The 25,836-nt window shown below is 40.8% G+C and overlaps 7 protein-coding genes across 27 annotated transcripts in view; 4 read left to right on the forward strand and 3 right to left on the reverse strand.

Annotated features, from left to right (window-relative positions):
• Window positions 1-1,472: 1,472 nt before the first annotated feature.
• Window positions 1,473-12,739, forward strand: LOC119563111 (elongation of very long chain fatty acids protein 7). The gene is made up of 6 exons (XM_037876354.1): window positions 1,473-1,927; window positions 3,569-3,759; window positions 3,839-3,919; window positions 5,544-5,706; window positions 6,249-6,385; window positions 11,765-12,739. The coding sequence occupies exons 1-6, from the start codon at window positions 1,768-1,770 to the stop codon at window positions 12,029-12,031; spliced, it is 999 nt and encodes a 332-aa protein (XP_037732282.1). The 5' UTR covers window positions 1,473-1,767; the 3' UTR covers window positions 12,032-12,739.
• Window positions 12,740-13,180: 441 nt separating this feature from the next.
• On the forward strand, window positions 13,181-14,405 carry LOC119563027 (COP9 signalosome complex subunit 6). The gene is made up of 2 exons (XM_037876225.1): window positions 13,181-13,664; window positions 13,724-14,405. Exons 1-2 carry the CDS (start codon window positions 13,287-13,289, stop codon window positions 14,366-14,368), a joined length of 1,023 nt encoding a protein of 340 aa, XP_037732153.1. The 5' UTR covers window positions 13,181-13,286; the 3' UTR covers window positions 14,369-14,405.
• Window positions 14,404-15,605, reverse strand: LOC119563028 (diphthine methyl ester synthase). Its single transcript, XM_037876226.1, has 2 exons — window positions 15,362-15,605; window positions 14,404-15,292 (listed from the first exon to the last, which is right to left on the reverse strand). The coding sequence occupies exons 1-2, from the start codon at window positions 15,494-15,496 to the stop codon at window positions 14,582-14,584; spliced, it is 846 nt and encodes a 281-aa protein (XP_037732154.1). The 5' UTR covers window positions 15,497-15,605; the 3' UTR covers window positions 14,404-14,581.
• Window positions 15,606-16,026: 421 nt separating this feature from the next.
• LOC119563108 lies at window positions 16,027-17,342 on the reverse strand. The gene is made up of 6 exons (XM_037876351.1): window positions 17,136-17,342; window positions 16,889-17,074; window positions 16,621-16,824; window positions 16,319-16,555; window positions 16,220-16,266; window positions 16,027-16,163 (listed from the first exon to the last, which is right to left on the reverse strand). The coding sequence occupies exons 1-6, from the start codon at window positions 17,286-17,288 to the stop codon at window positions 16,091-16,093; spliced, it is 900 nt and encodes a 299-aa protein (XP_037732279.1). The 5' UTR covers window positions 17,289-17,342; the 3' UTR covers window positions 16,027-16,090.
• A 69-nt stretch (window positions 17,343-17,411) lies between these two features.
• On the forward strand, window positions 17,412-18,800 carry LOC119563109 (MKI67 FHA domain-interacting nucleolar phosphoprotein). Its single transcript, XM_037876352.1, has 3 exons — window positions 17,412-17,600; window positions 17,664-18,008; window positions 18,068-18,800. Exons 1-3 carry the CDS (start codon window positions 17,505-17,507, stop codon window positions 18,722-18,724), a joined length of 1,098 nt encoding a protein of 365 aa, XP_037732280.1. The 5' UTR covers window positions 17,412-17,504; the 3' UTR covers window positions 18,725-18,800.
• On the reverse strand, window positions 18,799-19,280 carry LOC119563110 (homeobox protein MOX-1). Its single transcript, XM_037876353.1, has one exon. It carries the CDS (start codon window positions 19,278-19,280, stop codon window positions 18,807-18,809), a length of 474 nt encoding a protein of 157 aa, XP_037732281.1. The 3' UTR covers window positions 18,799-18,806.
• A 1,016-nt stretch (window positions 19,281-20,296) lies between these two features.
• Window positions 20,297-25,836, forward strand: part of LOC119560693 (ribosome-releasing factor 2, mitochondrial) — a 32,699-nt gene continuing 27,159 nt past the window's right edge. For 12 of the 21 annotated variants that reach the window (XR_005221045.1, XR_005221039.1, XR_005221041.1 and 9 more), the window contains exon 1: window positions 20,301-21,015. Coding sequence is in view for 12 of the 21 variants with exons in the window: in XM_037874362.1 (XP_037730290.1) it covers window positions 20,878-21,015 (138 nt within the window). In the remaining 9 variants the exon portion in view is untranslated. Of the gene's footprint in view, window positions 21,016-25,836 lie in introns of all 21 variants that reach the window. The other 9 variants (XM_037874289.1, XM_037874284.1, XM_037874298.1 and 6 more) reach the window with 4 other exon arrangements.

Here is a 25,836-nt window from a genome sequence, read left to right on the forward strand (position 1 = left end):
AAGCCGGAAGTCCAGGAATCAACCTAGCGCAAGCCTTTAATTTTAGTCTGTCACAAAGTAAGGCACATTCGCATTATAGTTGCCATTAAAAACTTGTTTTAATTGTACGTGCTTCGCTGGTGGACAACCCGTTTATCTCCTTAGAAAATGAAAATAAAAGTACGCGAATTAAAATCTTCAGCGAACTTTATTTGCCACAGGGGCTTTGGGGTGAAATGGGAGATGGGAGCTGGGGTTCCCCATGGTTTTAGTATAAAATGTTTAGGATGGAAAAGTTTTAATGAGGGTTTTAATAAGCTAAGTAATAAAACTGATGAACTTTAATACTCGAACAATACGTACTAACAAGCTTACAGGCTAACACTAAAATAATCAATTTTGCATTTATAGGGTTTAATAAAACTAGAATTGATTACAAAATATTAGTAGGAACAATTAAATTGGAATTGGGACCTTTAACTTATAATAAAGTGACGCTGAGGCTGAACACGTTAGATCTAGCTTACGGATACATAGGTATATTATATGAAAAAATATCACTTTCATCATTTTTGTCTACGAGAGGTGTAAGATAAGTCATTTTGAAAAGGAATCAAAAATATATTAGTACAAATACACGAGTGCGTTGTTCTTATCGGAGATTATATTACTTTTAAAAAAGCTTACAACAAATGTTAATAAGCTTTATATTTAATTGATACATGGGCACTGTGTCAAGACATAATCCTAAAAGACATTCAAATTTTCTCGAAATTAAAATCGAATAACAATAATGATGTTATATTAATTACAAACTTACTTATGTATAAGAACTACAAATATTTTCTTATTTTTATTTACAAAACTAGTATAAGCACATAACACATTTCCATGTTTAATCTGCTAATTAATGACGTATTTCAGCCAAGATAGTAAACAAAAATTCTTTGCAGACTGCATACCGCAGCGAGTCAAATTTCCATTTGCAAACACTAGAGAGTTCAGCCATATCTCAGTGCATTGACCTATAAAAAGTCGAAATCACCTGGTAGTTTGAACCAGCGGCATCAGCAGCATCATCAGCGTCGAATGTTGAACGTTGAATGCCAAACGGAACATGCTAAAAAATCGAAAAAACTCGAAAGCGACTCAGTGGGCCAAGCACACACATGCAAATAATGGGGGTTTGTGGCCAACACAGACAGAGAAAAAGATATAGTAAATAAAAATTGCATGCAGTGCGGCGCTAACTGAACGAAACTTCCGTTGTTCTATGGCGGTTATTCGGGGCTCGTTCAGTTTCCGAAGTCGGGCTCTATCTGGCACTCGCAGTTGCTGTTGTTGTGGGCTGCCAAGTATTTTGCACAAGCGATCATGACGATCGCCGCTGCTCAGCCTCTGCCGCCGCCGCTGCCGCTGCTCTGCTCCGGTGGCGCTGCGAAAAAGTTACTTTATCTTGTGATTGCCGAGAAGTTTTAGATTCAGTTGAGCATAAACATTCCTACGGTGTGGTGGTAGAATCCAGCCAGATCAGCGCGGATATATTCGTAATCGAATTGAGCAATATCCACAGTATATTCAGCAATTCAGCGAGTCGAAAAGTGATTTTTCTGAGCGTGTAAAGTGATCATTTGCAGGCTTGAGCGCAGCATGCAAAATCCTGCGGCGAGCCTCTGACCAAATTAAGAACTAAATATTGTATACAAATCAAACCCCACGAAGCCCAGCGTCTTTCGGATACTTCAAGTTTCAGCTGCAAACCAGGAGTTAGAACCATCAGCAATCATCATGAGTATGAACTACCACAACTACAACAGCAGCTCGCGATTCGACATGGTCGTGGAGATAGCCAATATCGCGCTGGATGAGTTCAAGACCCATCACATAACGCGCAACTATACGGGCCTGGTGCAGCGGTACTACCAACTGGTGGAAGAGGATTACGGCGGTAGGTGTTGTCGAGTGCTTGGGTTTTTCGATAATATAGTGCAGCAGCTGACTAAATTATAAATCCATAAAAATGACAAATTGCCATGAAATTGTCATTTTTATGGCTTACAAAAAATGTTAATGCCAAACAAAACGAATACCAAACAGCAGATAAAAAAAAGAATACGAAAAAGAAAAGAAAAAAGTTAACAGCCAAAGCCAAAAGCTCAGCCAAAAAACTTCTAGGACAATTAAAAAAGGTTTCTTGTGTGTATGTGAGCGCTTTAAATTGCGACCTTGGCAGTGTCAATTGTATTTTTGACAATTATTAACGTAATTAAAATGTATTTACATTGCTTATCTTAGACATTTTTATGAAGCGACCGTCGACATCGACGACTTTGGTTTCGCCGTGTGCAGCTGAGCATGTATTTATTATTATTAAGTACAATAGCAGCCGGAGCACTTCGAACATGCCAATTGCCTCTGGGCCCTGGTCTTGGGTTCCGTTTTCAGAGGCACTTGCCGACTGTGCCCCATATTCGCATACCAGGCACTGAGAAAAGTCACCGGTGAAAGGTCAATGGCAGGCAGATGTCATTAAAAGCAGTGCAAAAAGTTGTTTATTTTGGTTTAGTGACACTAAACAGGGTTAAATGAAATTACTTTGCGGCAAAATCATGCTTACGATGCAAAAACACTCGGAAATTCTAGCTATAAACAAAAGACTTAGGACACGAACTTGAAAAAAAAACAAATTCGGGTGAGAGAACAAAAGACTTAGGACACAAACTTGAAGTGCTAGCAGGGGCAATTTTTCAACTTGGCCAAGAAATGTAAGTCTTAAAGAAAAACAAAAAATAATGTGTTAGAAAACATATTTTCAGTAAGAAAAAAATAGGTACATACTTAAAGAATTTAATGAATTTTGATAAATTTTTTGTTACAAAAATATAGCACTCATATAACAAATGATAAACCTGAATCATTTTTAAAACTTTCCTTGCATATACGTATTCAAAATATTTCTAACTGAAGAAATCTTAATGTAAGCTAATGGGATAACAGATCAGCTACGAATCCAACAGCTCGCTCAGTGGAACAGGTCAAGAATTCCCCGCATAATAAGTGATCCCCTGCCACAAATGGAATATTTGCAGTAAACAACCATTTATTAAAAATATTGTTGATCTGGAAAACAAATCATAACAACTTCGGAAATCGCTGTAAACAGTGCTATGGAAAAGTTGGTACATTTACAGAATGCCAAGCCAAAGGCAATTAATTTCCATATGGGTTCTGGGGGGTTCCTTTTAATTACCGAGCTATGACGTCGGTGTTTATTAAGAAGTGTAATAATTCCCTATGCGGCATGCCAGCCTCACATATTTTACTACTAATGCCCAGTGTAAAGGCGATTGTGCTGACACTTTAAACGCTGCGAGTGACAAGTTGACTTTATATTTAGCCACGATTTCATTCAGCTGGCATCAATTGTATGGCTTTGCTTAGATTGGCTATTCCAACACGAAGTTCCATAAACTAATGAAATGCAAATCGAAGCTGTTTCGATTCGTCTCTGCATTAACATAGGCAAAAGCTCAAGCAAAATTAATGAAAAGCAAAATTGCGGCAATTAATTAGATGGCTAAATCCGCAGATCCGCGAGCAACGCGCTTCCCGCTGATGGAGCATCCGATGTTCACCTTCGGCATGGTGGCCATCTACTTGTCCTGGGTCCTGGTCATCGGACCCCTCTTCATGCGCGACCGCAAGCCCTTCCAGCTGCGCCGCACCCTGGTCGTCTACAATGCCTTCCAGGTGGCCCTCAGCGGCTATATGTTCTACGAGGTAAGTTCTGGAAGTCGAGGGAATTAACATAACGCACGTCCACCTAATCGCATTCCCTTTCCGGTTTCACCCCGAACAGCACCTAATGGCCGGCTGGCTGAACTACTACAATCTGAAGTGCCAACCGGTTGACTACTCCGATAGTCCCAGTTCCAAGCGGGTAAGTGCTCACAACCGGTCAGCATCCTATTCTAAAATTCTAAAATTCTAAATCAAATTCAAAGTCGGATCGAAACTCGCTCATCCCCAATCAAAATTCTATTTCGAGAGGCACGCGTGGACTTAAGGAGTTTATGGTCTTCATTATATAATTTTGCATATGTCATTTGGCCGTTTGGTTTTTTGGGTTTTCGGTGCTCTTTGTCTTCGCCTCACCTTGCCGGCTTCATCTTCCGCAGTTGGCTAGCAAGTTCGTTGGCTCTGTCTTTTGTGATGACTCACTTACTCCGCCAGACTAAAGAGCCATTTAGCTGGGCCGTAAAGTTCAGCTCAAAGCCACTTTTTTGGCTAGTCATAGCGCAGAAACGTAAACAACTACAACATATAAAAAAAAAGGTTTTAATTATGCCTCTGCGATGGCACAAAGTTCACATTTAAATGTACTGAGCAGGGCAATCAAGTGGTCAGCTTCTTAATCCAAATTCTACGTCTAATTGCTTTTCGCGCAGCCATCGATTGTTTTCCCTTTTCCCAGGCTACTCAGCCTGGGCAATTAATAAATAATTGTGTAATGGAAGCTTAAACTTTGAAGTTAAATGCATAATTTTATGCCAATTTGTCTGGGCACCGCAAATGAGGCATTTAAACGTTCGTAAAATTGTAGCAGTAGAAAAAGCGAACTGAGTGTAACTTTTAAATAGACTTTAAAGTACTCTAAAGCTATCTTAAAAATATTTTATTAAGAGAGTTATTAAAAATATTAACTACATTTTTGATAGATTGCCTTGCTATGTTAGAAGCCTAAATCGTCATATATTTTCCAGTAAAATCTTTTTAAATTTTTGTGTTAATCTAACCAAAATCAATAAAGTCTCTATAAAGCGTATATGCATTGCAATCAGTTAAACCGCCAGTATTACCACTAGAAAATATTAGAGACAGCCACACCCTCAAGGCCTTCCAATATTGCCTATGTTACCATCAAATTAACAACATTTAAAGCGGCTCTAAACAGTTCGGTTTGTTCCGCCGTTTGTTTGCAATTGGAATTGTACTTTAGCTCTGTTTGCGGCTTAAATCAATGGAGCATAAATTCTGTGAAAATCGCTGACCAGACCGGACCTTTTTCCACTACTCATTCATTGATCGATTTCACATCCGCAACGAACCCAAAAAAATCAAAGAGAAAAAATAGACAAACCGAGCCCACAAGACAAGTCAATAAACTCCGTTGGACCCTAGAGTCATTAGCGTCTGTCATCTAGTTTTATGGTCATTTCCATAAGTCCATGGCGCCTTAGCGCAGTCATAAAAGTCAGCATTGTTTGCATTGCGCATACGCAGCGTGCGCCCAAACGCTTCACATGCAAGCCAGCAGAATTCTTGGGCGGCAAATGAAAACAAAAGTGTGAGGCATTCCAAAAAGAAGAGAAATAACGTGAAACCAAACTAAACGCGGTGGAACAAAAACTTTGTCAATGTCATTGCGCAAGTTCTTCTGCAGTTTATACGCTAATTGGGCACGTTGCTCGATGGGCGCGAATTGCACAAAGACCTTGCTAGGTCAACCTCATTTATAGCCCACTTGACACCCTCTCTCAATCTATCTCTATTTAACCCGGCAGATGCTCAACCTGTGCTACCTGTACTACCTGTCCAAGCTGACCGAGTTCGCCGACACCATGTTCTTTGTGCTGCGCAAGAAGTCATCGCAGATCACCTGGCTGCACGTGTACCATCACTCGGTGACGCCCCTGGAGACCTGGGTGCTCGTCAAGTTCCTGGCAGGTGAGTTAAGCCGACCGGCAATAAATAGATAAGCTAAATCCTCTCAAATCAGGCTTAAAATCCATGACTTGTCATACAAAATTAGCTTTCATTGCTTGCATATTTTACCAAATGACTTTTAATTGAATTTATTTGCTAATGAGTGTGAGAATTTGGATATAAATAATGTTTAATGGTAATATAAATCAACAAAACGAGGCCTAACTTTGTGTAGTTGCCAAGTTAATATGTTCTTATTTTCATTATATCAAATAGATGTTTATAATGACCGATACAAATTTAAATTAAATAAACAAAATTTACCTGTTGAATCTTTTTTTAGCATACTATAAATTATATTTTGTCTTTCAGAAAATAACAAATTCAATATATTTGAAAGAAATATTCATTATTTTATCAAATATTATTATGTATCAGATGAAAATATGGATCTAAGACTTCATTAAAGTTTATTGAAGATATAACCAAAAAGAAAAACAAAATTGTAATACTTCCCCCAAGTGATCCCCACCCTAAAACACCATTTTCCCCATCTCTTACAGGTGGAAACGCCACATTCCCGAATCTGCTGAACAACTTTGTGCACGTGTGCATGTACTTCTACTACATGATGGCCGCCATGGGACCCGAGTACGCCAAGTTCCTGTGGTGGAAGAAATACATGACCGAGCTGCAGATCGTAAGTACTATGATTGGGACCGGGGAGGGGCTCATTAAAATGGAATCAGTTCCAGCACAGATACCTCCCCGTAAATCAAACGAAACTTGTTCAGAAGTCTGGGCTGGCATATGTTAAATGTATTTTTCGGACATAGATCGAAGTTAGTCGCTGTTGACCAGCAATTGCCGAGCTGATTTGGCCAAGACGCTGCCAAAAACCCCAAAAAAAAAACGAAACCAAGAAATGCAAACCAGTTAGACCGGCAGTCGTGCCTCAAAGTTAGACTCCCGGCCAGCCTCTGCCACATAAATTGGCATTATTCAATGGGCCCCAAAGGCACGCACACTACCGCATCCGCGGAGACCAGTTGCTATCCGTGTTTATATTGCCAAAATAAAATGTTGGCCAATGCTTCTAGCCGAGTCTTGCATTTGTCTAAAATTCCGAAATGCCACTACGAAACCGAGATTCGGCCTCCGTCGTTTTGTTTGCAGTAGAGCTTAAGTTTCTGGCCAAACTTTTGGGGCCAAAGGCCAATCTCTTGAGCATCGATCGCACATTCTGGCCGATTGCGAAACATCCGAGCTCCGAGATCCGAGATCCGAAAGCAAAAGTGAAGCGAAACCAAAGCGATCCAGAGATTGTCGCCAATCATGTGATCTAGATAACTCGTCTGGTTTCTGGTTTTTCCCATCTGATTTCTATGCTGCCAATTTGGTATTGTATTGGATTGGCGCTCGGAACTTGGCTTCACTTGAACGGTTCTCGCTGGCCAGTCTTTTTTTTTTTGTGTGGCCACGCATTATTGAAAGACCCAGCAAATACGAACATTGCCGGTAAATAAGTTCCATTGCATTTTGGTTACTATTTTTTTATCTCTCTCGCGTTTTCAAAGTTTCGAAATTCTTGAAACGCATGGAAATATGGCAAGTTTAGTTTGTTCTGCTGTGACTGGCCTCCTTCGAATCGAGATTCAATGCTGTAGTTGTTATTGTCGTAGTCGCTAGTTAGTGAATTGCCTTGAAGCTCTGCTCCACAGTTGAGTTGTCAAACGTTCGGTGACTAACTTAAGTAGCGAGCACAGGTTTTTTTTATAGAGACAGTTGTGCAGGAGGCAAGCAGTGGGGATTCTCTAGAGTAGCACAAAAAACATATAATCAGTTGCAAAAAAAAAATAGGAACACTAAAAAAATAGGGAATACTATAAATAAATATTTTAAAAAATCCATCTCAACTTTTAGCATTTTTTAATTAATTAACAAATTGCATATTAAAACCTTATTTTATAAACCCCAATTAACTTTGATTGTTAAATTTAATCTGAAATACTTTTTATATCAGTGACAGCTATAACCAGCATTTTTGGCCAGAACTATAGAAGTGTTTCTAACATGTTTTAAGTCTGTTAAACAAGTTTCCAAATCAGATTTTCCCATAAACAGTTAACTTTACAATTAAAGGTAACTGTCTGTTTTCATACATGAAACTGTCTAACGGTTTAATGAGGTTACAAGATAATTAAAAATAATATACGACTAGACTAAATGTTATCTAAATTGAAGAATGAAATATACTATAAAGATTTAGGGTTCCGAAAAACCAGTCGCTAATAGGGAGCGCTAACTGTCCCAATTTTATGCGTCTGTAAAATTTTGCATTTTTTTGCATTTTTATTCGATAGAGTGCTTGTTTTGATCGTTTTTTTATTATTGTCGTAATGTAGTTTTCTTGTTGTTTCTCCAATTACTTATCGTTCGATTCCACACAGAAACAAAATAATACCAAGCATATATTTAATAAACCAATTAATATTATTATCCATTGTATATCTATAATATACTAATTTAAAAGAACGTGTAAGAAATTTAAAAAAAATTAGAAAGAAAGTTAATGTAAATTGTTTAAGAAAAGTGCTTAGAGTTCTTAGAGGTCAGTAATTTTCTCAGTGCACATCGCTGCGCTGCGCTGACATTTTTAATGAGTGGGCGAGCGCATCATATGGATAATTTGACTGTCACGCCCTGTTGTGATTCTAGCTGGCTTTCAGTAAGTGTTGCCAATTGGCTGCGCAACCAGTTGGCTTCGTTCAGTTCCGCTCCTGTCGGCCAATTAGCCAAAAAAATGCCTTTCCGCACACATCGCAAGTGCTCCACATTTTAGCCAAGAGCCAAGAGCCCGGCCCAAGTTGAAGTTAAGTTCCGATTTGCCGATTTTCCGAATGCCGTGTGCAACATTTCGGCTAGCTGGCCGCGATTTGTTGCAACACCACATCCATCCCCGCCACTCGCCGAGGTAGGCCAATTCCAATTCCAAATCCACCGAGAGTTTCCACATTTGCGGCACCAACTATCCAAGCAACCAACCAACCAACCGACCGATCCGACCAGTTTCGATTACATTATCATTTCGTGTTCGTTCCGTTTTGCGGCAATGAATGTCGAGCGGCAGCGTTCACTTTTGTCCAGCACCGCGACGAACTTGCCACACCAACCGGGTGAGTGTCTATGTCGGCTATATGTTGCGGCTATATCTGAAATCCCCGACTGCTAACTGCTAGCCAGGTCTTATGGGCCAGCCGATGGCGACCACTGGGCAGACTACTCATGCAATTTGGCACGGCGTGTCTGGGTAAAAGTCAACAAGCAATCTGCCACTTTCAATTGCCGGTGCGGCGATCCAAGTCGCCAGTGGAGATCAGTCATGTTGCAAGTGCAACTGCCTTTTGTTTTCGTTCGGCAGTTACCGGCACACGCGGCATAGCGTTCAATGATCTATGGCAAGATTGCGCAACAATAATTGTGCCGGAACAGTGGGTCAAATAGGATAGTTTTTAGGAAAAATAAATATGATAAGTTGTATTTTTCAGTGTAAAAAAAAAATTAATTTTTATGTCAGATACAACAGTGTTAAAATGTGAAAAATAATTGTTAGCACACACGGCTCACTTAAGTGTTTAACCTAAAATCAAAGTAATTTTATTAGGACTATAAAAAGTGTATCTAAACTGTATGCCGTTATAAAATGCGATATAAACATTTTAAATTGAACTAATTGATCACAAAGGTCGCTGTGGCTATAATCTGAAATATTTAAGCCAAAAATGATATATAAACTTGAAACACAACCAAAAACATTGCCAAAACGATTTAGAAAGGGGCTTGCCTAAATGACCTTACCAAGATCAGATGACAATACCCATTTAGGCGAACAAAATTGATTTACAGTTAGAAATCAATCTAGTTAACAGGTCAGCGACCAATAAAGTATCTAAAAATGTTTAAATATATTAAATTGGCTTTAACAAGAGTGAAACATAAGCAAAAGTTATTTCCGTTTCTCAAGAGCTCGTACTTAAAGAACTTACAAAATCTACTCACTTAGATTAATAAAAGAAAATCCGGCACGAACCACAAACAAGTGGCCGAGGTCAAAACTCTTAAGAAAACGTGCAAAAATAATTTAGCATTTAATTACAAACAATTTATGGAAGAGGCTACTGCGGTTGAGCTATAATCTTTGCATGCATAGTGTGAGGAAAACAAAGAAGCGTTTTGAAACTATTTAAATTCTATAGAGGCTGTTTACACTTAATAACGGCAACGTTTATAAGGAAGCCGTCGATTCGACCTGCCGGACTTCCCATCAATTCTATGGTAGATATATTGCCCCATTTCCATCAATCACCTGTGTTTGGCCCACGGTGGTCGTGCCTCGTGCAATGAGGCATTTAAGCGTCGACGTTGGCTTTCAACGGACCGCAAGAGGCAAACTTGGCCAGTTGCAGTTGGCATCTTGGCCAACAGTTGTTGCCGCCGCTGGCTCAGTGACTTTGCTGCAGTGGTAATGGAAACCTGCATCGCTTGGCTGGCCAGCGTAATATTTTGTAGGTCACCGAAAACTGCACACTGTCGAGATTACTGCACAGGAAAAAATATTTAAAGTGATGATAGTCGTTAAAAATAAGATGGAAAGCCTTGTTTCAAAAGCTAAATAATTTTGGATCTGAAGATATAATCTTCGAAATGGCAAATTTTCTTGTAAATATGAGCTATTAAAAATATGTTTTCAATGGAATTTTTATTTTATTTTTCATTAAAGATATATGGTATTATTATCTATTACTAAACATACATGCATACATGAAAAATATATTTTTTCTGATGATATTCGAATTTTAAATCAATTGACATTCCCCTCTTTATTCTACTAAAGTTGGACATTCATGTCACTCAAACATATTTCAAATTCCACAGCCTCACTTGACTTTTCTTCATTAAACGTAACTAGAATTTCAAGTCAATTGACATTCTTTGAAATCTAAGTGTGTCTTACTAGCTAGAATCTTTGCATTGAGTCTCATGGGAGTGGGTGTCATCAAAATATGTTATGATCAATCAAGATCAAACAGCATCGATAAATATGGGCTTTATAACACGCGCCAAGAGGTCGCCACAGGCCAAGCCTCAGCTTATTATACTTGGCTAAACATAGGCTCTAGCATCACGGCTAGTTAATAATCGCATATCAGAGAAACTGACACTCCGGCTAACTCTAATCCCAATCAATGTGCGCACATTGTTGCCGCACTGAGTGCTTTTTGATTGCCCGCCCAGCTCAAGGGTGCTCCACAGCCAGCCGTTTTATTAGCCGCATTCAAAGAGCCGTAACCTGGGCTGCAAAAAAAAGTTATGACTCGGCAGTAAGCGACTTGGCTAATTGGATGACGTTACAACTTCCGTAACGAGACTGGCTCTCTGCCCTTCGCCAGCGCCAATGACCAGAAAGAGGTGGGTCAAGTTGAGCTCTGATCATGACCCCCGTTGAAATGGTAGGGGGCGTGTGCTCTCTTCAGAACTTTCCCAGCATTCAGGCGTAACAAGCTCACTTGCCTTACGATTCCCACATCCGCTTAATATGTATGATTAAATATGACAACGGTAATCTAGTTTAATGCAAGATAAAAGTTACATCAACGACTTAAATACGAGGTACATTTTCTCGACCTTCGTCGATGTGCTTGTATCTAGACTATTATTTTTTATGCTTCAATTTAATTATATAGCAAGCGAATTGCATTTATATTTATTTAATTTAATATATAAATTTTAATTACAGTGCGATATATTAAATTGAAAATAAAAATACCATATGAATAATTAGATACATGGAAGGAAATATTAAATAACTAGAAGTAAAGACAGTGAAATATTAAAGTAAATTAAAAAAAAATATTTTAATTACAGCTTAAGAAATTTATTTAACATTTTGGAAAATACATTTCACATGGTTCAGTCAGGATTAAGTCGTTGACATTTCTTTAAGCATGTTTTTAGCCTTGTTTTAATTTTTAAATATTATAATACTTACCTAAACTTTAAATACTTCTCTTCCATTTAGGCCCAGTTCGTGCTGTGCATCTTCCACACCATCCGCGCCCTCTTCAGCAACCAGTGCCAGTTCTCCAAATTCATCTCTGCGCTGCTCCTGCTGAATGCCTCCATTTTCTTCTGCCTCTTCATGAACTTCTACATGCAGAGCTACAGGAAGTCCAAGGCGGCGCAGCAGCAACTGCAGCAGCAGCAGCAGCAACTTCCGGCCACGCCCTGCAAGGCGGACGACAACAACAACACGGCGATGCTGGCGCAAAAGCTGAAAGCCAACTAAAGCGAAATCTAGACAGAAATCAGTCAGTTGTTGACGGAAAGTGCTTCCAGGGATTGCCCGAAGGGGGAACAAATTTTGCATAAACGGATCAGATTGGTGATGGCAACGGACGGAACGGAAGTAGTTTTGGTACAAAGGTTTCAACTAACGCTAAGCTAAGCTTAAGAGCCATAAATACACGAGCGTGCACACACACAGAAAAGGAAACGGAAACGGAAACAGAGGAAGTCGGGAGAGTCCGCCGGCCGATGATGGAGGACACGGGGCGTATGCGCAACTTCAATTTCAATTTGATTACCCATCCACCAGCTCCTCCTCGCTAGCTTCGCTTGATTGCTTCGCTTCGCATTCTGAAATTCTCAAATTCTCGTATTCTCGCCATCTGTGGCTGCAATCGCTTATGTGTAGAACCGTACAACAAACTGGGTCAATTTTCGAGATCTGACTAATGTGTAAGTCGCCTAATTCTAGAACCTCACGAACAAAGCGCGTTTAGTTTTTAATCCCCTTAGGCTAAGTGATTATTGTAATTGTGTATAGACGATTTGTAAATAGCCTGTTAAATGTTAATGTTAAATATTTGTAGTCCTAAGTCAACTAGTCTAACTTACAACATTCGCACGAACAAATACGGCGAGCACGAAATTAAAAGCGAAGACAAATAAAAACGAAGAAAAGATAAATATAATAAAACGAAAAATAAACCAATCAAGTGGTTTTATGTTTGTTCAGTCCTTTCGGCAGAAAAACCGAACTGTGAAATGGCAGGGTCATCGTTGCGGAAGAGATCAATAAATCTCAAGAACTGACAATAGAATATCAGAATATCAGAAATACCGGAATTGAATGAATTGATAGCTTGGCGTAAAGCCGTTATTATACTAACACCTTTGACAACCTTGTTGAAATTCGGACAAAATCTTTGTAAAAAAATATTGCTTATCATCGCAAAATAATAAATGATTGTGACAAGTTTAATTAAAATTGAATTTAAATTAGTCACCGTTAATTTTTAACAGCACGGCAACGCTGAGATTAGGTTTGAGTCTCCGCTGAAATTTGTATAAAAAATGTAGGGTCATACTGCCGATAGGTGAAACGCCTCGTAATATCGAAGTACTATAGCGCCCGATAGGTTCGCACAAATAATATCAAAGAACGATAGACCGATAGCATAGCCGGAGCTTATCAAACAAAAAGAAATAAACTTAGCTTTTTAACGCAAACTACGACCAACTAAAGGCCCCCGGACAGCATGGAACAAATGGAAGTGGATGTGGACATGTCGGCCAAGCCGAGCACCTCGTCCTCCTCCGGCGGGGCCAGCAAAGCACAGGATCCGACACCAGACCAAAACCCGCAGCCCCAGGGAAACATAATGGCCGCAGTGGGCACCAGTGGCTCGGTGACCATTTCCCTCCATCCCCTGGTCATAATGAATATATCGGAGCACTGGACAAGGTTCAGGGCACAGCACGGTGAGCCGCGACAGGTGTACGGTGCCCTAATTGGCAAACAGAAGGGCCGGAACATTGAGATTATGAACTCGTTCGAACTCAAGACAGATGTGATCGGGGATGAAACGGTGATCAACAAGGATTACTACAACAAGAAGGAACAACAGTACAAGCAGGTGGGTGCCCCATGATCAACTCCTCCTCCATCAGTGGATAATCCTCTGTTTTCCCCCAGGTATTCAGCGATCTCGACTTCATAGGCTGGTACACAACGGGCGAGAATCCCACTGCCGACGACATTAAGATCCAGAAACAAATAGCCGCCATCAACGAGTGCCCCATTATGCTGCAGCTAAATCCGCTCTCCCGCAGCGTTGACCACCTTCCCCTGAAGCTCTTCGAGTCCCTGATCGATCTGGTGGACGGCGAGGCCACCATGCTCTTCGTGCCCCTCACCTACACACTGGCCACCGAGGAGGCGGAGCGCATTGGCGTGGATCATGTGGCACGCATGACTTCGAACGAGTCCGGTGAGAAAAGCGTTGTGGCCGAGCATCTGGTGGCCCAGGATAGCGCCATCAAGATGCTCAATACTCGCATCAAAATCGTGCTTCAGTATATCAGGGATGTGGAGGCCGGAAAGCTGCGGGCCAACCAGGAGATTCTGCGCGAGGCCTACGCCCTCTGCCACCGACTGCCCGTGATGCAGGTGCCCGCCTTTCAGGAGGAATTCTACACGCAGTGCAATGATGTGGGACTGATCAGCTATTTGGGCACGCTGACCAAGGGCTGCAACGACATGCACCACTTTGTGAACAAGTTTAATATGCTCTACGACCGTCAGGGATCCTCTCGCCGCATGCGGGGACTATACTATTGATATCCAAACCTCTATTAAAGCTTCTGAGATAAATATACGATGGGTGAATGCGGTTTTATTTCAGCTGCCGAAGGGCAGGCTACATACGTATACGGGTGGCATCAAGCGATATCACTTTCTTCCTGAGCTTCCAGCTCCTCTAGCTTCGTAAATTCAATTCAGATGCACAGACAACATTTCCTAGACACTTAATTAGGTATTTTCGCAGCGGAATTAGTGGTTGTAGTCGTCCAGCTTGAGGCTGGCGGCGTACTGCTGCAGGAACTCCACCTCTAGCGGGTGCATCTCCTTGGCGGGAATGATGAGCGAGTGCAGAGGCCCGCCCAGATCGGTGGAGCGCATCTCGAGCAGCGTTCTGACGGCGATCTGCTGCGATTCCTGGCCCACACGGGCCAATCCCACGCACAGTGACTGCTCGTTTAGCACTGTGTTCTTCTCCAGCGAATCCTTCTTCTCCACAATGGACAGCAGCTGGTGGGCCGCCTCCGCTACGGTCATAAAACGCGGCGGCATGTACTCCTTGCGTTTGCGCATCAGGGACTCCGGCGTGGGCTCCTTCACCTTGATGTCCAGCAGACACAGCGTGTGCATGTTGTGCAGGCGGTTCAGCTTGATCTTGTCGTAGAAGCTGTCCGGCTTCCAGGTCTCGTCCCAGTAGGGAATAGACACGGTCTCGCCGAATTTGTACAATTGCAGGCCACAGCAGCCCACGGCGTTCATGATCGAGGCGTTGTGGATGACCTTGTAGGGGATGTTCTTCTCCTTGGCGCGCAGTATGAAGTCTGTGTGGGTGGTGGCGCCGAAGGGGTCGCCCACCACGAGCAGGGCCACGTCGGATTCGCCCGCACCGGACAGGATCTCATCCGCTCCCTGCTCCACCAGATCGCGGTCGGCCAGCAAAAGCGGTCGTCCGTAGAACTCTTGCTGCGGGCAGGAATTACAGAGGTGTGATTTGATTTGTGCAAGGGTGGGTGCTCCACGCTAGATACCTACCATATCCTCAAGGCTGCAGCCCAGAATCGAGGTGTACATCTCCAGGTAAACGCGACTGCATTGCTTGACTATCTCCAGACCCTTGACCGTGATGTCCTTCAGGTCGCCAAGGCCGAGGCCGATTAGGTAGAACATGCTGGGCGACTGGTGCGACTGCTCGGCCACTGCAACTCCTGCCAAATGTTGTTAAAAGCGCTTTTTAAATGCAGTCAACAACACGTGCCGTGGTGCGTTGTGTGACCGTCGCCAGAGCGCCAAAAATTCCAGCGGTTGTGAAAAGGTACTAAAAAACGGTACGCATAATTTATACATATTTCGCAAATAGAAGTTCACTGAAATAAATTTAATTGTTTGAAAATTAATAATAGGACACAACAGAAAGGAAGAAACCTTTAATTAATCTCAAGTAAATGAAAATCGCTTTCCCTTTAACCAATACTGCCAGACATTTAACAAGGCCTCCGAGCTTAGTATGACCTTACACTACTACGGAAAAGGCGGGCGTTTCAAATTTCAAGGTCAATACTAACCAGTTTCATTTAATTACGAAATTAATATCTTTTAATAAAATAAAAAAAAACTTATATTCACTACTTAACAGGTTAAAAGTTTTGGTCTTTTTTTTTTGATCTCAGCTGTATGCTAAATATGTGGAAAGTCACATAAAATCTTCATGCTTATCTTAAAAGTATATGGTCATTAACCAATGTAGGAATCTTAACATTATCATCACACTTCATCAAACATATTTTGAGACTCTGAATTCGTAAGCTCCGAAATCTTGTAGTTGCAAAGTTGAGGTCTACGGGGAAAGAGTAATAATTAAATCATTACTTTAAAATCTATACTTGAACTTACGTTGTTGTGGCTCCGCGAACCACGCAGTAAGCAATAAAACGCTCAATCTGGAAATAATACAAATCAAAACGGTGTTCTGGGGAAAAGGTAATCACATACCATCATTTCAAAGGAGCCAAAGGCTGCCGTGTGATCGAATGCCTTGCGGACTTGAAGGAAGTATTTGTGTATCTCGGCGCCCAGGTTATTCGTCCAATCCAGACACTCCTCACGTATCCTGCGACAATTAATGATCAGGCTGAACGTCCGAACTAGCATGAACATATCCGCTTGACGTCCACTGTCCGCCAACTGCTGCCAGTTGATCAGTTTGGCCATTTCGAAAGCCTTGCGGGCCTGGAACGGATATCGTTTAAATATAATATCATTTGAGATGGTTGGACAATCAGCTTTATGCTTACATATTCCTTTCTATCCAATTGAACAGGTACTCTCGTGTATTGAGCCATGATGGTGAGCAGTAGAGCCACGGCAATATTGTTGCCCAGGCTGCAGGATTCCACCAAGGCGGGAATGGCGGTCTGCATGTCCAGGACCCGTTCCAAACGCTCCGATCCCACGCCAGTCACCAAGTTGCCGTATAAACCAGTGGCCATGTAGTTCATCTGAGGAGATACATATAAGGTGAATATATATAGTTGGACATGTGTTCTATATGGACTGCACTACCTCTTCCGAATCCAGTGAGCCCGCCAGATGGCAGACCACATCCACCAGCATAAATCGCTCCTTCATCAGCAGTAGGTTGTCCCTTTGGTACGTCATCATCATAATAGACAGGGTAAACAGATCTAGGAGATTCTCCAGATTCAGCTCGAACTTCCCCGATAAGGTGACCACAAGGCGGTTCAGTAACTAAGTAAAAGTATACATATTAGTGAGAGTTACTAAGTTAATATAAAGTAATACCAATTACCTGCTTGGCGTCTGTGGTGTCATTTGCGTAGGGAAACAGGTGGTTTATAGACGATTTGCTTAGGAAAGTTTTAATGTGCTCATGGTCATAGCCAAGGCGCATTTCGTCCTCTTCTTGAAATGAGTTATTAAACGACGATGTAGATACATTCATTATATATTGGCGGCAAAATAAAATGCGCAAAACATAAGAAAAAAAAACAAGAAAACGAAGAGTGACCAGGCGCCAAGTTCCGTTACAAGGCACTAACTCTTAAAAAACGCACTAACGCCAAAAGTTGCTTCTTCTTATCAATCTTGCTCCACGTGCGGCGGTTTTTATACTTTTACTGCATATACTACCGATTTTAATTATTTTACTCGATTCAAAATGCCGCCTGTTAAGAAACCCAAGGCGCAGAAGATCGAGAAACAGTCCACGCCCAAGAAAACCGTAGATAAAACCAAGGATGTGGTCTCCGGACAGGTAAGCACCCCACAAAAACAACTGTTTCTCGTGGCGGATAACCGTAAACTGCATCCATTTTAGCTGAAGAAAAAGGTGGCCAAGGCCAAGCCCCAAAAACCAAAGGGTCCGGAACGCGGCGTGGTCATTGTGAAGCACCTGCCCCATGGATTCTTCGAGCAGCAGCTGCGCCAGTACTTCCGCCAGTTCGGTCGGGTGCTCCGCGTCCGTTTGGCCCGGTCTCTGCGCACGGGAAACAGCAAGGGCTACGCCTTTGTGGAGTTCGAGTACCCGGAGGTGGCGAAGGTGGCCGCCGACACCATGGACAACTACCTCATGTTCCAGAAAGTGGTCAAGGCCTCCTACATTCCGCCGGAGAAGCAGACCTTTAACTTCTTCAGGACATCCTTGAAGAAGGTCATTAATAAGGTGAGTCTTTCCTTACCATATACCAATCCATTACTTATCCACATATAACAACTTTGCAGGCCGGCAAGGAAATCTACGTTTCGGACGTGACCAAAGCCACCCAGCGCAGCGTAAAAAAGCAAAACAACTGGGATGAGTCCGCCTGCCAGAAGCGCACCGTGACCAATCTCAACAAGATCAAGAAGCTGCAGGAGAAGTACAAGGACTTGGGCATTGATTTCAACAACCTTCTGGTTGAGCCAGTGAAGAAGACAAAGAAGACACCAGAGGCAACTGAGGCTGCTGAGGCATCTACGAGCAAGGCAGCAGCAAAGACAGCCGGCAAGAAACAGAAACAGTCGTCAAAGAAGGAGTTAAAGTTGGAGGACTTGCTGGGCACGACCATCAACGAGGACTCCGACGATGAGGACTACGTAGATGCCTCCGATGATGAGTCTGAGCTGGAGGTCGAGGATGAGGAGGCGGAGGACAGTGAGGACGCCAGCGATGACAGTGATGAAGAGGAGGACCTGCCGCCACCACCTAAGAAAAAGAACAAGGCTGGCCTGGAAGATAAACTGAAGCGCAAACCAGGCACTGGCGGTGTCCAGAAAAAGAAACAAGCTCAGGCTGCCAAGGGCAAGAAGAATGCCGCCACCCAGAAGCTGCAGCTGGCCGCAGCAAAGTCGCTGGCCAAACCGTTGCCCAAGGGAAAGGCAAAGAAGTCCAAGAAGTAGCTTAAAATACCTTTACTATAGTTTTTAAGTAAGCGAAAACATTTTGTAAGATGAATTGTGTTAAAATATGTCCTTGTACAAACTAGAAAAGTGTTTTGTTGGCGCTGCCCTGTTCCTCCAGCTTGATGCGCTTGCACTTCATGCGGCGATTCTGGAACCACACCTTAACCTGCCGTTCCGTCAACTCCAGGGCCACGGCGATTTCGTAGCGACGCAGACGGGTCAGATAGTTGGAGTAACAGAACTCTGTTTCAAGCTCCTTGAGCTGCGTTTTCGAAAATGCTGTGCGTTCCTTGCGATTCGAGGAAGTGGATCGGAGTTTCGGCACTAGTCGTTGAAGATCCTGTCCAGCAGTTCCCTCATTTTGTAACCATTGAGCGTTGGCTTCGTTGCACCAATTAGCCTCTATTTTATTGCAATCCGTGTAGGCAGAAGTCACACTTTGAACGTATCCATAACTGCAGTCCGTGTATTCCTCGGTTTGATTTAGCCACGATTTTGTAATATCCTCATAGTAGCAGGACTCGTAATCTGCATTCGCGTGAGAGTTCTTCATTCTGAGTGTCTTCACTTCTAGGGCTAAGCAAATACTGAGACCTCGGACTTGGGGGAGGCCGCTTATTAAGGAAGGCGCAGAGTGTGCCAGGCCAATCTGCTTTTTCACTTAGTCGCAAATGATGTGCTGCTGATATGATAATTGTGCGCAACATCTGGACCCCGAGTACGAGTATGAGTGGTTATGACACCCGCAGATCGGCTTGTTGTCTTTGCCCACGAACTGTTGTCACAACAAACCCGAACCCGATCCCCCGTCGTCCGGTCAGGAGCGGAAGTGGACGCATGAGTCAAGTGCTTTGTGCCACCAACTGCGGAGCTATAAAATTTGAATAGACAACTGATGCGTCGGCGGATCGTAAAATCGAGTCGGAGATTTATCTGAAAGTCGCAATTGCACGCGCTTTTAAGCTGATGCGGCGGATTAATCGGTGCTACTGAGCGTAGATCCCAGAATTTTACTTACTAAAGTGGAGTTTGATTTTATAATTGATATGCGAATCAGCGCGTGCCCCAGAAATGGAAAAGCGGAGTAAATTGGTAATTGAGATCTTTAAACTGTTACAAATAAGAAACTTAATTCATTATTTGGATGGCTTATGTACTTTATATACTGATAAGTTATCTGTAATTTTATAAAAAGATAAGTTTGTTTTGAATATACAGGGCAAAGTTATTTGCAGAGCTAAAACTTTAAAACTACGCCTTAGAAGGTACATAATAGGTATTTCTATTTGATTGTAAAAGGTCTAAATGATACATTTAAATAGTCACATTTTTTTTGGTCTTTTTTTTTAAATTACCCGCCAATTAAGCATTTTCAAAATAAATCAGTGTTGTAAAGGCCATATTGGGTGTGTGTCTCCGCTAAAGAGTTGCCAGACTTTCGGTAGATGACCAAATTTTGAAAAACTATCGCATACTAACGATGCTTCGCTCTGGTACTTATCGAAACCCAAACAGTATATAATGGTATTTATCTTCCGGCCGCATGGTATTTTCGATCGATGGCCGCGCAGTCACACTCTCAGTACAACGACAACTAACTAGTTAATTTACAATTTACGTACAATGCGATAGCTGGCATCCACATTCGCCCCAAAATGTGCGGTTAAAATCCCCCCGCGAACCGCAGAGCGGCGGCGAAACAGTCGGACAAAAGCGACCGAGAGAAACGAAGCGAGAAGAAGAAGGGCAGATTAAACAAGTTTGCGTGGAACGGAACGAAAAATTGCGTGAAAAGAAGAAAGCCACAACGAGCAGATGCAATAATGCCTAATGTTTAAACAAATTCGCCAAGGAGAGTTTCGAGTCCATTTTTTGTTTAAGTCCGTCATACGTGCGTGCGTGTGAGTAAGTGTGTACATGTAGTGTGTGTGTGTGTGAGTAGTGGAAAGAGTGGAAATAATGAGAGTGTCTCAGTCCGAGTGCAAATGAAGTTGGCCAAGCCCAAAACGAGAATTAATTAAAGCGACTAAGAAAAGTGCCCATCGCGGAGGATTAACTACGCCCAGGGGTCAGCCAAAAAGAGAGAAAGAAACAGAAAAAGAAACTAACCCAACCGATCGGGGGCAGGACGAGGAAGGATCCAATCCAAAATGAGCGAGGAACTGAAAGTGGTGCTGCGCCGCAGCGAGCAGCATTCCGGTTTCGGGTTTTCGCTGCTCGGAACCACCGGACCGCCACATGTCATCTACGACATCGTCGAGAATTCGCCGGCAGCCGATTGCGGAGCGGTAAGTAAAACATATGTATGTGCCGTGCACATGAACAGGCTCCTCCACTCCTCGCTGCACGGTCCTTTGTCTGTGTGTCATTCCATTCCCGTCTGGGACAGGACTCACCCACCCACCCACCGGTGACCCCCGCCCATCTATGACTTCATCAACCACCGGGCAATGAAAACAGCAACAGCTCCCTGCTGGCCTCACTTTTGGCACTGCTCAGCCACATTTTGGTCTACAGTAGAGCCTCCCCAGAACAAACAACACCCGAATTGCCTAAGATGGCCTTGAGATTTACCTGGAATTCTGTATAACCCTTTTGTTTTTCATTTTACATGAATACCAACATTTTTTACATATTAGTAGTGCCAAATTTTATAAAAACAAAGTAGTTTTATATTCAAACCAATGTTTTTATTAGCATTTTCAAACTATTTAGCTGATTTTAAAGGGAGATATTTAAATTCATTTCACAACTCGTGCATTTCTAATTTCCCTAGAAACAGCTCGAGAACCTCGATTTAAGATCCCCGAAGACGCATTATTCTTGGAAATGCTTTTGTTTTTGTATTTCTCAAGGAATGTCTATAGCGATAACAATGTAATCGCTTGTATTTTTTGGTATATTATAATATTTTAGTTTCTATTTATTATATTTAAAAAACGCCGAATCAATTTTGTTCTAAGTTTGTAACATCATGGATTTAGAATTCCTCGAAAAAGTATAGCAACATGTGTAAGCTTTTAAGCGGAAATACAATTATTCATCACGTTTTATCTAACTCAAACTGCATACGTACATAGATAATAATATTTTTTGTGTGGCAGATGTCGGTTTGAGTTTTAGAATTTGGCCTGTATGCAAAGCGACCCGCCCCACGTCTGTTGATAAGAATATTTTCCACTTTTCCACTTCTTTTTTATGCTGATGACCATGGCTGTCTGGCGTATGTGAAAGCATTTCAATTTGCACAGCGGCAAAAAAAGCGAAATGAGAGTCCTCCGTTGGCGTGTCATCTTTGTTTGCCGGCCGTGATGTCATCATGGCTTTAATTGGTGGGAGGGGTGGTGGAGAAAGGGAAAGGGGGGGAGTCTGCTCACAAAAGGCACTGTATCAATTTTCTGGCTTGTTTTGCTTTTATTTACTATTTATTGTCATCGCCATCATCTCAAATGTTTAGAGCCGAGTGCAAAAGGAAAACAAAAGCAAGTAAATACAGAGAACAAAGTAAGGCAAATATTTGTAAATGAAATGGCAATATGTTTGCTTATTCAATTGTTTTTGCCCATGTAAAGATCAATTTATTGTCAATCTAATGGAATTACCGATGGTTGGAATTCTTGTGATATAACAACCTTTTCAGTCATCCGAAACTATTACAAATCTATTATCTATGGATACAATATCGAAACATTGGTTCAAATTCTTAAGGAAAATCCTTATCCGCAGTGGATATTTACATAATTTAATCTTATCTCAGTGGATTTCAGTAAACATTTCATACAAAATATGTTCTTAGCTTAGATTTCTGGGAACTAAACACTTTGCTGAACGCACCCAGCGGATATCGGATAAGAATGTATTCTACGTGGGGCCCATTTCAATTATTATCAATTTCCCGGTGCAACTCTAATTCGAAAGAAGTGCAACGCAAAGTTAACGAATCGACAAAATGCAAATGCAGCGCTATAAAAAGCGATGCAAAGACAACATTTTATAAATAAACTTACTCAGGCCGTGGCAAACACACACAGGCTAACATACAGACGGACTCCAACTTACTTTGTAATTATCGGACGTGGCAACAATAAACGATTTACACGAAAACCCAAACAGAATTCACCCGGCTTTGGTTTTTTAAATTTATTCAGTCGACCACCAAAAACTTGGTCTCGAACAAACAAAAAACAAAACAAAAAAAACAATGAAATCCGTGAAAGCAGAGTGCAAAAAACGCGTTGGGAATTTAAAATTGTTGAAATTATTAAGTAATTCCACACAAGCCAGGTATGACGAAAAGCAACGCAAATGCACCGGGGTAATTGTCTTCAGGCAACGAACTGACATGGACGCACAGATATGTCTATATATTTTCATAAAATACAGATGCAGCGGCACGCACTTTTTCAATTTCTTATCGCTTTCGCTTACAACTTGTTGTTATATTTGTTGCCCGTCTTGTTTTGTGGTTGTTTGACTTGTCTTCTATCTCTCCACCGCGCACTCCTTATAAAGTGGGTGTGCGAGTGTCACTTGGCACTTTGGGTATCGGAAAAACACATTATAATATCGCACTCCTTAGATTGACAAATTACTGCGATCAGTTGCTAGGCACCTCTTAATTAAAATTTATATTTCCTTGTTTTACGTTGGTATTATTATTAATCATGATAAGCCCCAGTGGGTTCAGTCAATGAACAAAAAATATATATTGTCTATATTTCCTTAATAACCATAATATATAGGGGTGATAATATTTACTGAGTTAGTCAATAGGTATATTAGGTTTTTTGTTTCTTATAAAACGGGGTCGGTTTTTACCATATCTTTGAGTATTGGTTGGATATTCAGTAAGGTTTGAACCCCAGTTGCACACAATTTTAAAATATGAAGTTTATAATCCGTAATAATTTGTTGTTCTGATAATAATTGGTATAATAAAAATAATATATATAGTGGTGATAATATTTACTGAGTTAGTCAATAGGTATATTAGGATTTTTGATTTTTTAAAAACGGGGTCGGTTTTACCCCATCTTTGAGAATCGGTTGGAAAATCAATTAGGTTTGAACCCCAGTTGCAAGCAATTCTAAAATATATAGTTTATAATCTGTAATAACTTGTTGTTCTGATAATAATGATGATGATTTACTCACTTTAGTCCATAGGCTTATAAGAAATTTGTTTTTTATAAAACAGGTCAGTCTTAACCCATCTTTGACTGTTGTTTTGATATTCACTATGTTTTCAACCCCAGTTGCACGCAATTTTAAATTGTAAAGTTTATAATCTGTAATTACTTGTTGTTCTGAAGACCGCACCCCACTAAGTTTAAAACCTAATGAGTAACCAACAAGTCGGCCCCTCGAGTGCAATTAATTTTACTTTTTATATGCCGTCATTCTGGTTGCGGTACAATTTTATTTTTCAATGAATGCACAAACATACACACACTCAACTGGGTGTGTACAAAGTGTATGTACATGTGTTTGTCCATGCTGTCGTCGGTTGTCTTTTGTCGCCTTCGCCTTCGCTTTTCCATTTTCCACATCCATTTCCACTTCCATTTTCTTCTCTCCTCTCTGCTTTTCTTTTCTTTTCCTCAGTTCGCTGCAGTTGCTCGCTGTTTGTTGTTGTTTGCCCATGCATTTGCCTCGCGTTTGTTTATTTCCCTACTTCTCCGATATATCTCTTGATATATCAAGTATACTCCCCATACTTCATACTCGCGCGACGACAAAAAAGTCTGCGTTTCGAAGTGACTGAGTGGCAAATTGTGCATTAATTGCGAAAGGCGACTAAAGTACTCACATTTAATTATATTATGATTCAGAGTGACTTTATAAAATAAAAACACTTTTGAGGATTTTAAATTATCACATGCAATACAGAATTCTTAGTTTATACAGTGGTCGGCATATGTATTTTGACAAAATAAAAGTTAAGTATACTCATAACTTGAATTTACTTCTTGTAAACTATAGGCATCAATGGAAAGGTAATTTCAATGCCGTTTGAATGATACAATACATTTCTTTACCCATTCAGTACTTATTGAAAAGGACAAATTTGTGTAAATCAACTTTTAAATTTTTTTTAAAAACTTTTTTCTTCGTCTTGAAAACTTAAATTTTTTGATGCAAAAAGTTTCTTCAAACAAAAACAATAGTAACTGCAAAAAGAATTTTTCAAAAATCATTTTTCTTATATTTTTTATGAATTTTTGAAAATGCTTAAAAACAGGCATTTGAGCCATATTTTTCTCTTTTTCATACAAATTTTTTCCGACATTGTCACCTTCAAAAAATCATAAAAAATATAAGGAAAATGATTTTTGAAAAATTCTTTTTGCAGTTACTATTATTTTTGTTTGAAGAAACTTTTTGCATCAAAAAGTTTAAGTTTTCAAGTCGAGGAAAAAAGTTTGAAAAAAAAATTTAAAAGTTGATTTACACAAATTTGTCCTTTTCAATAAGTACTGAATGGGTAAAGAAATGTATTGTATCATTCAAACGGCATTGAAATTACCTTTCCATTGATGCCTATAGTTTACAAGAAGTAAATTCAAGTTATGAGTACACTTAACTTTTATTTTGTCAAAATACATATGCCGACCAGTGTAGATTGGAAATGTCATTCTGAAGAGCCTTGGCGTGGTAACTCATTTATCAAAATTATGTTAAATTGATAATGAGTAATGCAATTTTCAAAAATAATCGGAAATCGATAAAGAGTTAAATAACATTGAAATTAAAATTGTTGTTATTTAAATCGTGAAACACATGCTCAAACTGTTTTATTTTAAAAACTATACATTTGATATCAGTTTCTTTACACTTCTGAACATTTGAAACATTTTATTTATATTATTTTTTAAATCAGTGTAGCTACTATATCACTGGAAAAAAAGGACAGCGAATTTTTGGGTTAATTCCCTCATCCCAAATTATAGAAACAACAACTGGGTTGTTGATGTGTTTTTAGAAGATATTTACTTTTGTTTAGTCATTAATCATTTGGGGTGCCAAGTAATTAGCTCTCTCCTCGCCCGTTGAAATTAATTTCGTTCTCAGCATTTGGAGAACAAAAATTTAATATTCGCATTTTTTAG

Source organism: Drosophila subpulchrella, chromosome 3R, assembly GCF_014743375.2.
Source record: "Drosophila subpulchrella strain 33 F10 #4 breed RU33 chromosome 3R, RU_Dsub_v1.1 Primary Assembly, whole genome shotgun sequence".
In the NCBI taxonomy this organism is placed as follows: domain Eukaryota; kingdom Metazoa; phylum Arthropoda; class Insecta; order Diptera; family Drosophilidae; genus Drosophila; species Drosophila subpulchrella.

Coding starts and splice junctions, on each gene's coding strand:
- LOC119563110 (XM_037876353.1), bottom strand. CDS start 19,280: ATGAAGAACTCTCACGCGAATGCAGATTACGAGTCCTGCTACTATGAG.
- LOC119563111 (XM_037876354.1), top strand. CDS start 1,768: ATGAGTATGAACTACCACAACTACAACAGCAGCTCGCGATTCGACATG. Junction 3,760..3,838: donor GCGGCTATATGTTCTACGAG/GTAAGTTCTGGA, acceptor CACCCCGAACAG/CACCTAATGGCCGGCTGGCT. Junction 3,920..5,543: donor ATAGTCCCAGTTCCAAGCGG/GTAAGTGCTCAC, acceptor TTAACCCGGCAG/ATGCTCAACCTGTGCTACCT.
- LOC119563108 (XM_037876351.1), bottom strand. CDS start 17,288: ATGAATGTATCTACATCGTCGTTTAATAACTCATTTCAAGAAGAGGAC. Junction 17,075..17,135: donor ACACCACAGACGCCAAGCAG/GTAATTGGTATT, acceptor ACTTTTACTTAG/TTACTGAACCGCCTTGTGGT. Junction 16,556..16,620: donor AATTGGATAGAAAGGAATAT/GTAAGCATAAAG, acceptor TATCCGTTCCAG/GCCCGCAAGGCTTTCGAAAT.
- LOC119563109 (XM_037876352.1), top strand. CDS start 17,505: ATGCCGCCTGTTAAGAAACCCAAGGCGCAGAAGATCGAGAAACAGTCC. Junction 17,601..17,663: donor AGGATGTGGTCTCCGGACAG/GTAAGCACCCCA, acceptor CATCCATTTTAG/CTGAAGAAAAAGGTGGCCAA. Junction 18,009..18,067: donor TGAAGAAGGTCATTAATAAG/GTGAGTCTTTCC, acceptor ACAACTTTGCAG/GCCGGCAAGGAAATCTACGT.
- LOC119563027 (XM_037876225.1), top strand. CDS start 13,287: ATGGAACAAATGGAAGTGGATGTGGACATGTCGGCCAAGCCGAGCACC. Junction 13,665..13,723: donor AGGAACAACAGTACAAGCAG/GTGGGTGCCCCA, acceptor GTTTTCCCCCAG/GTATTCAGCGATCTCGACTT.
- LOC119563028 (XM_037876226.1), bottom strand. CDS start 15,496: ATGTTCTACCTAATCGGCCTCGGCCTTGGCGACCTGAAGGACATCACG. Junction 15,293..15,361: donor GCTGCAGCCTTGAGGATATG/GTAGGTATCTAG, acceptor TCCTGCCCGCAG/CAAGAGTTCTACGGACGACC.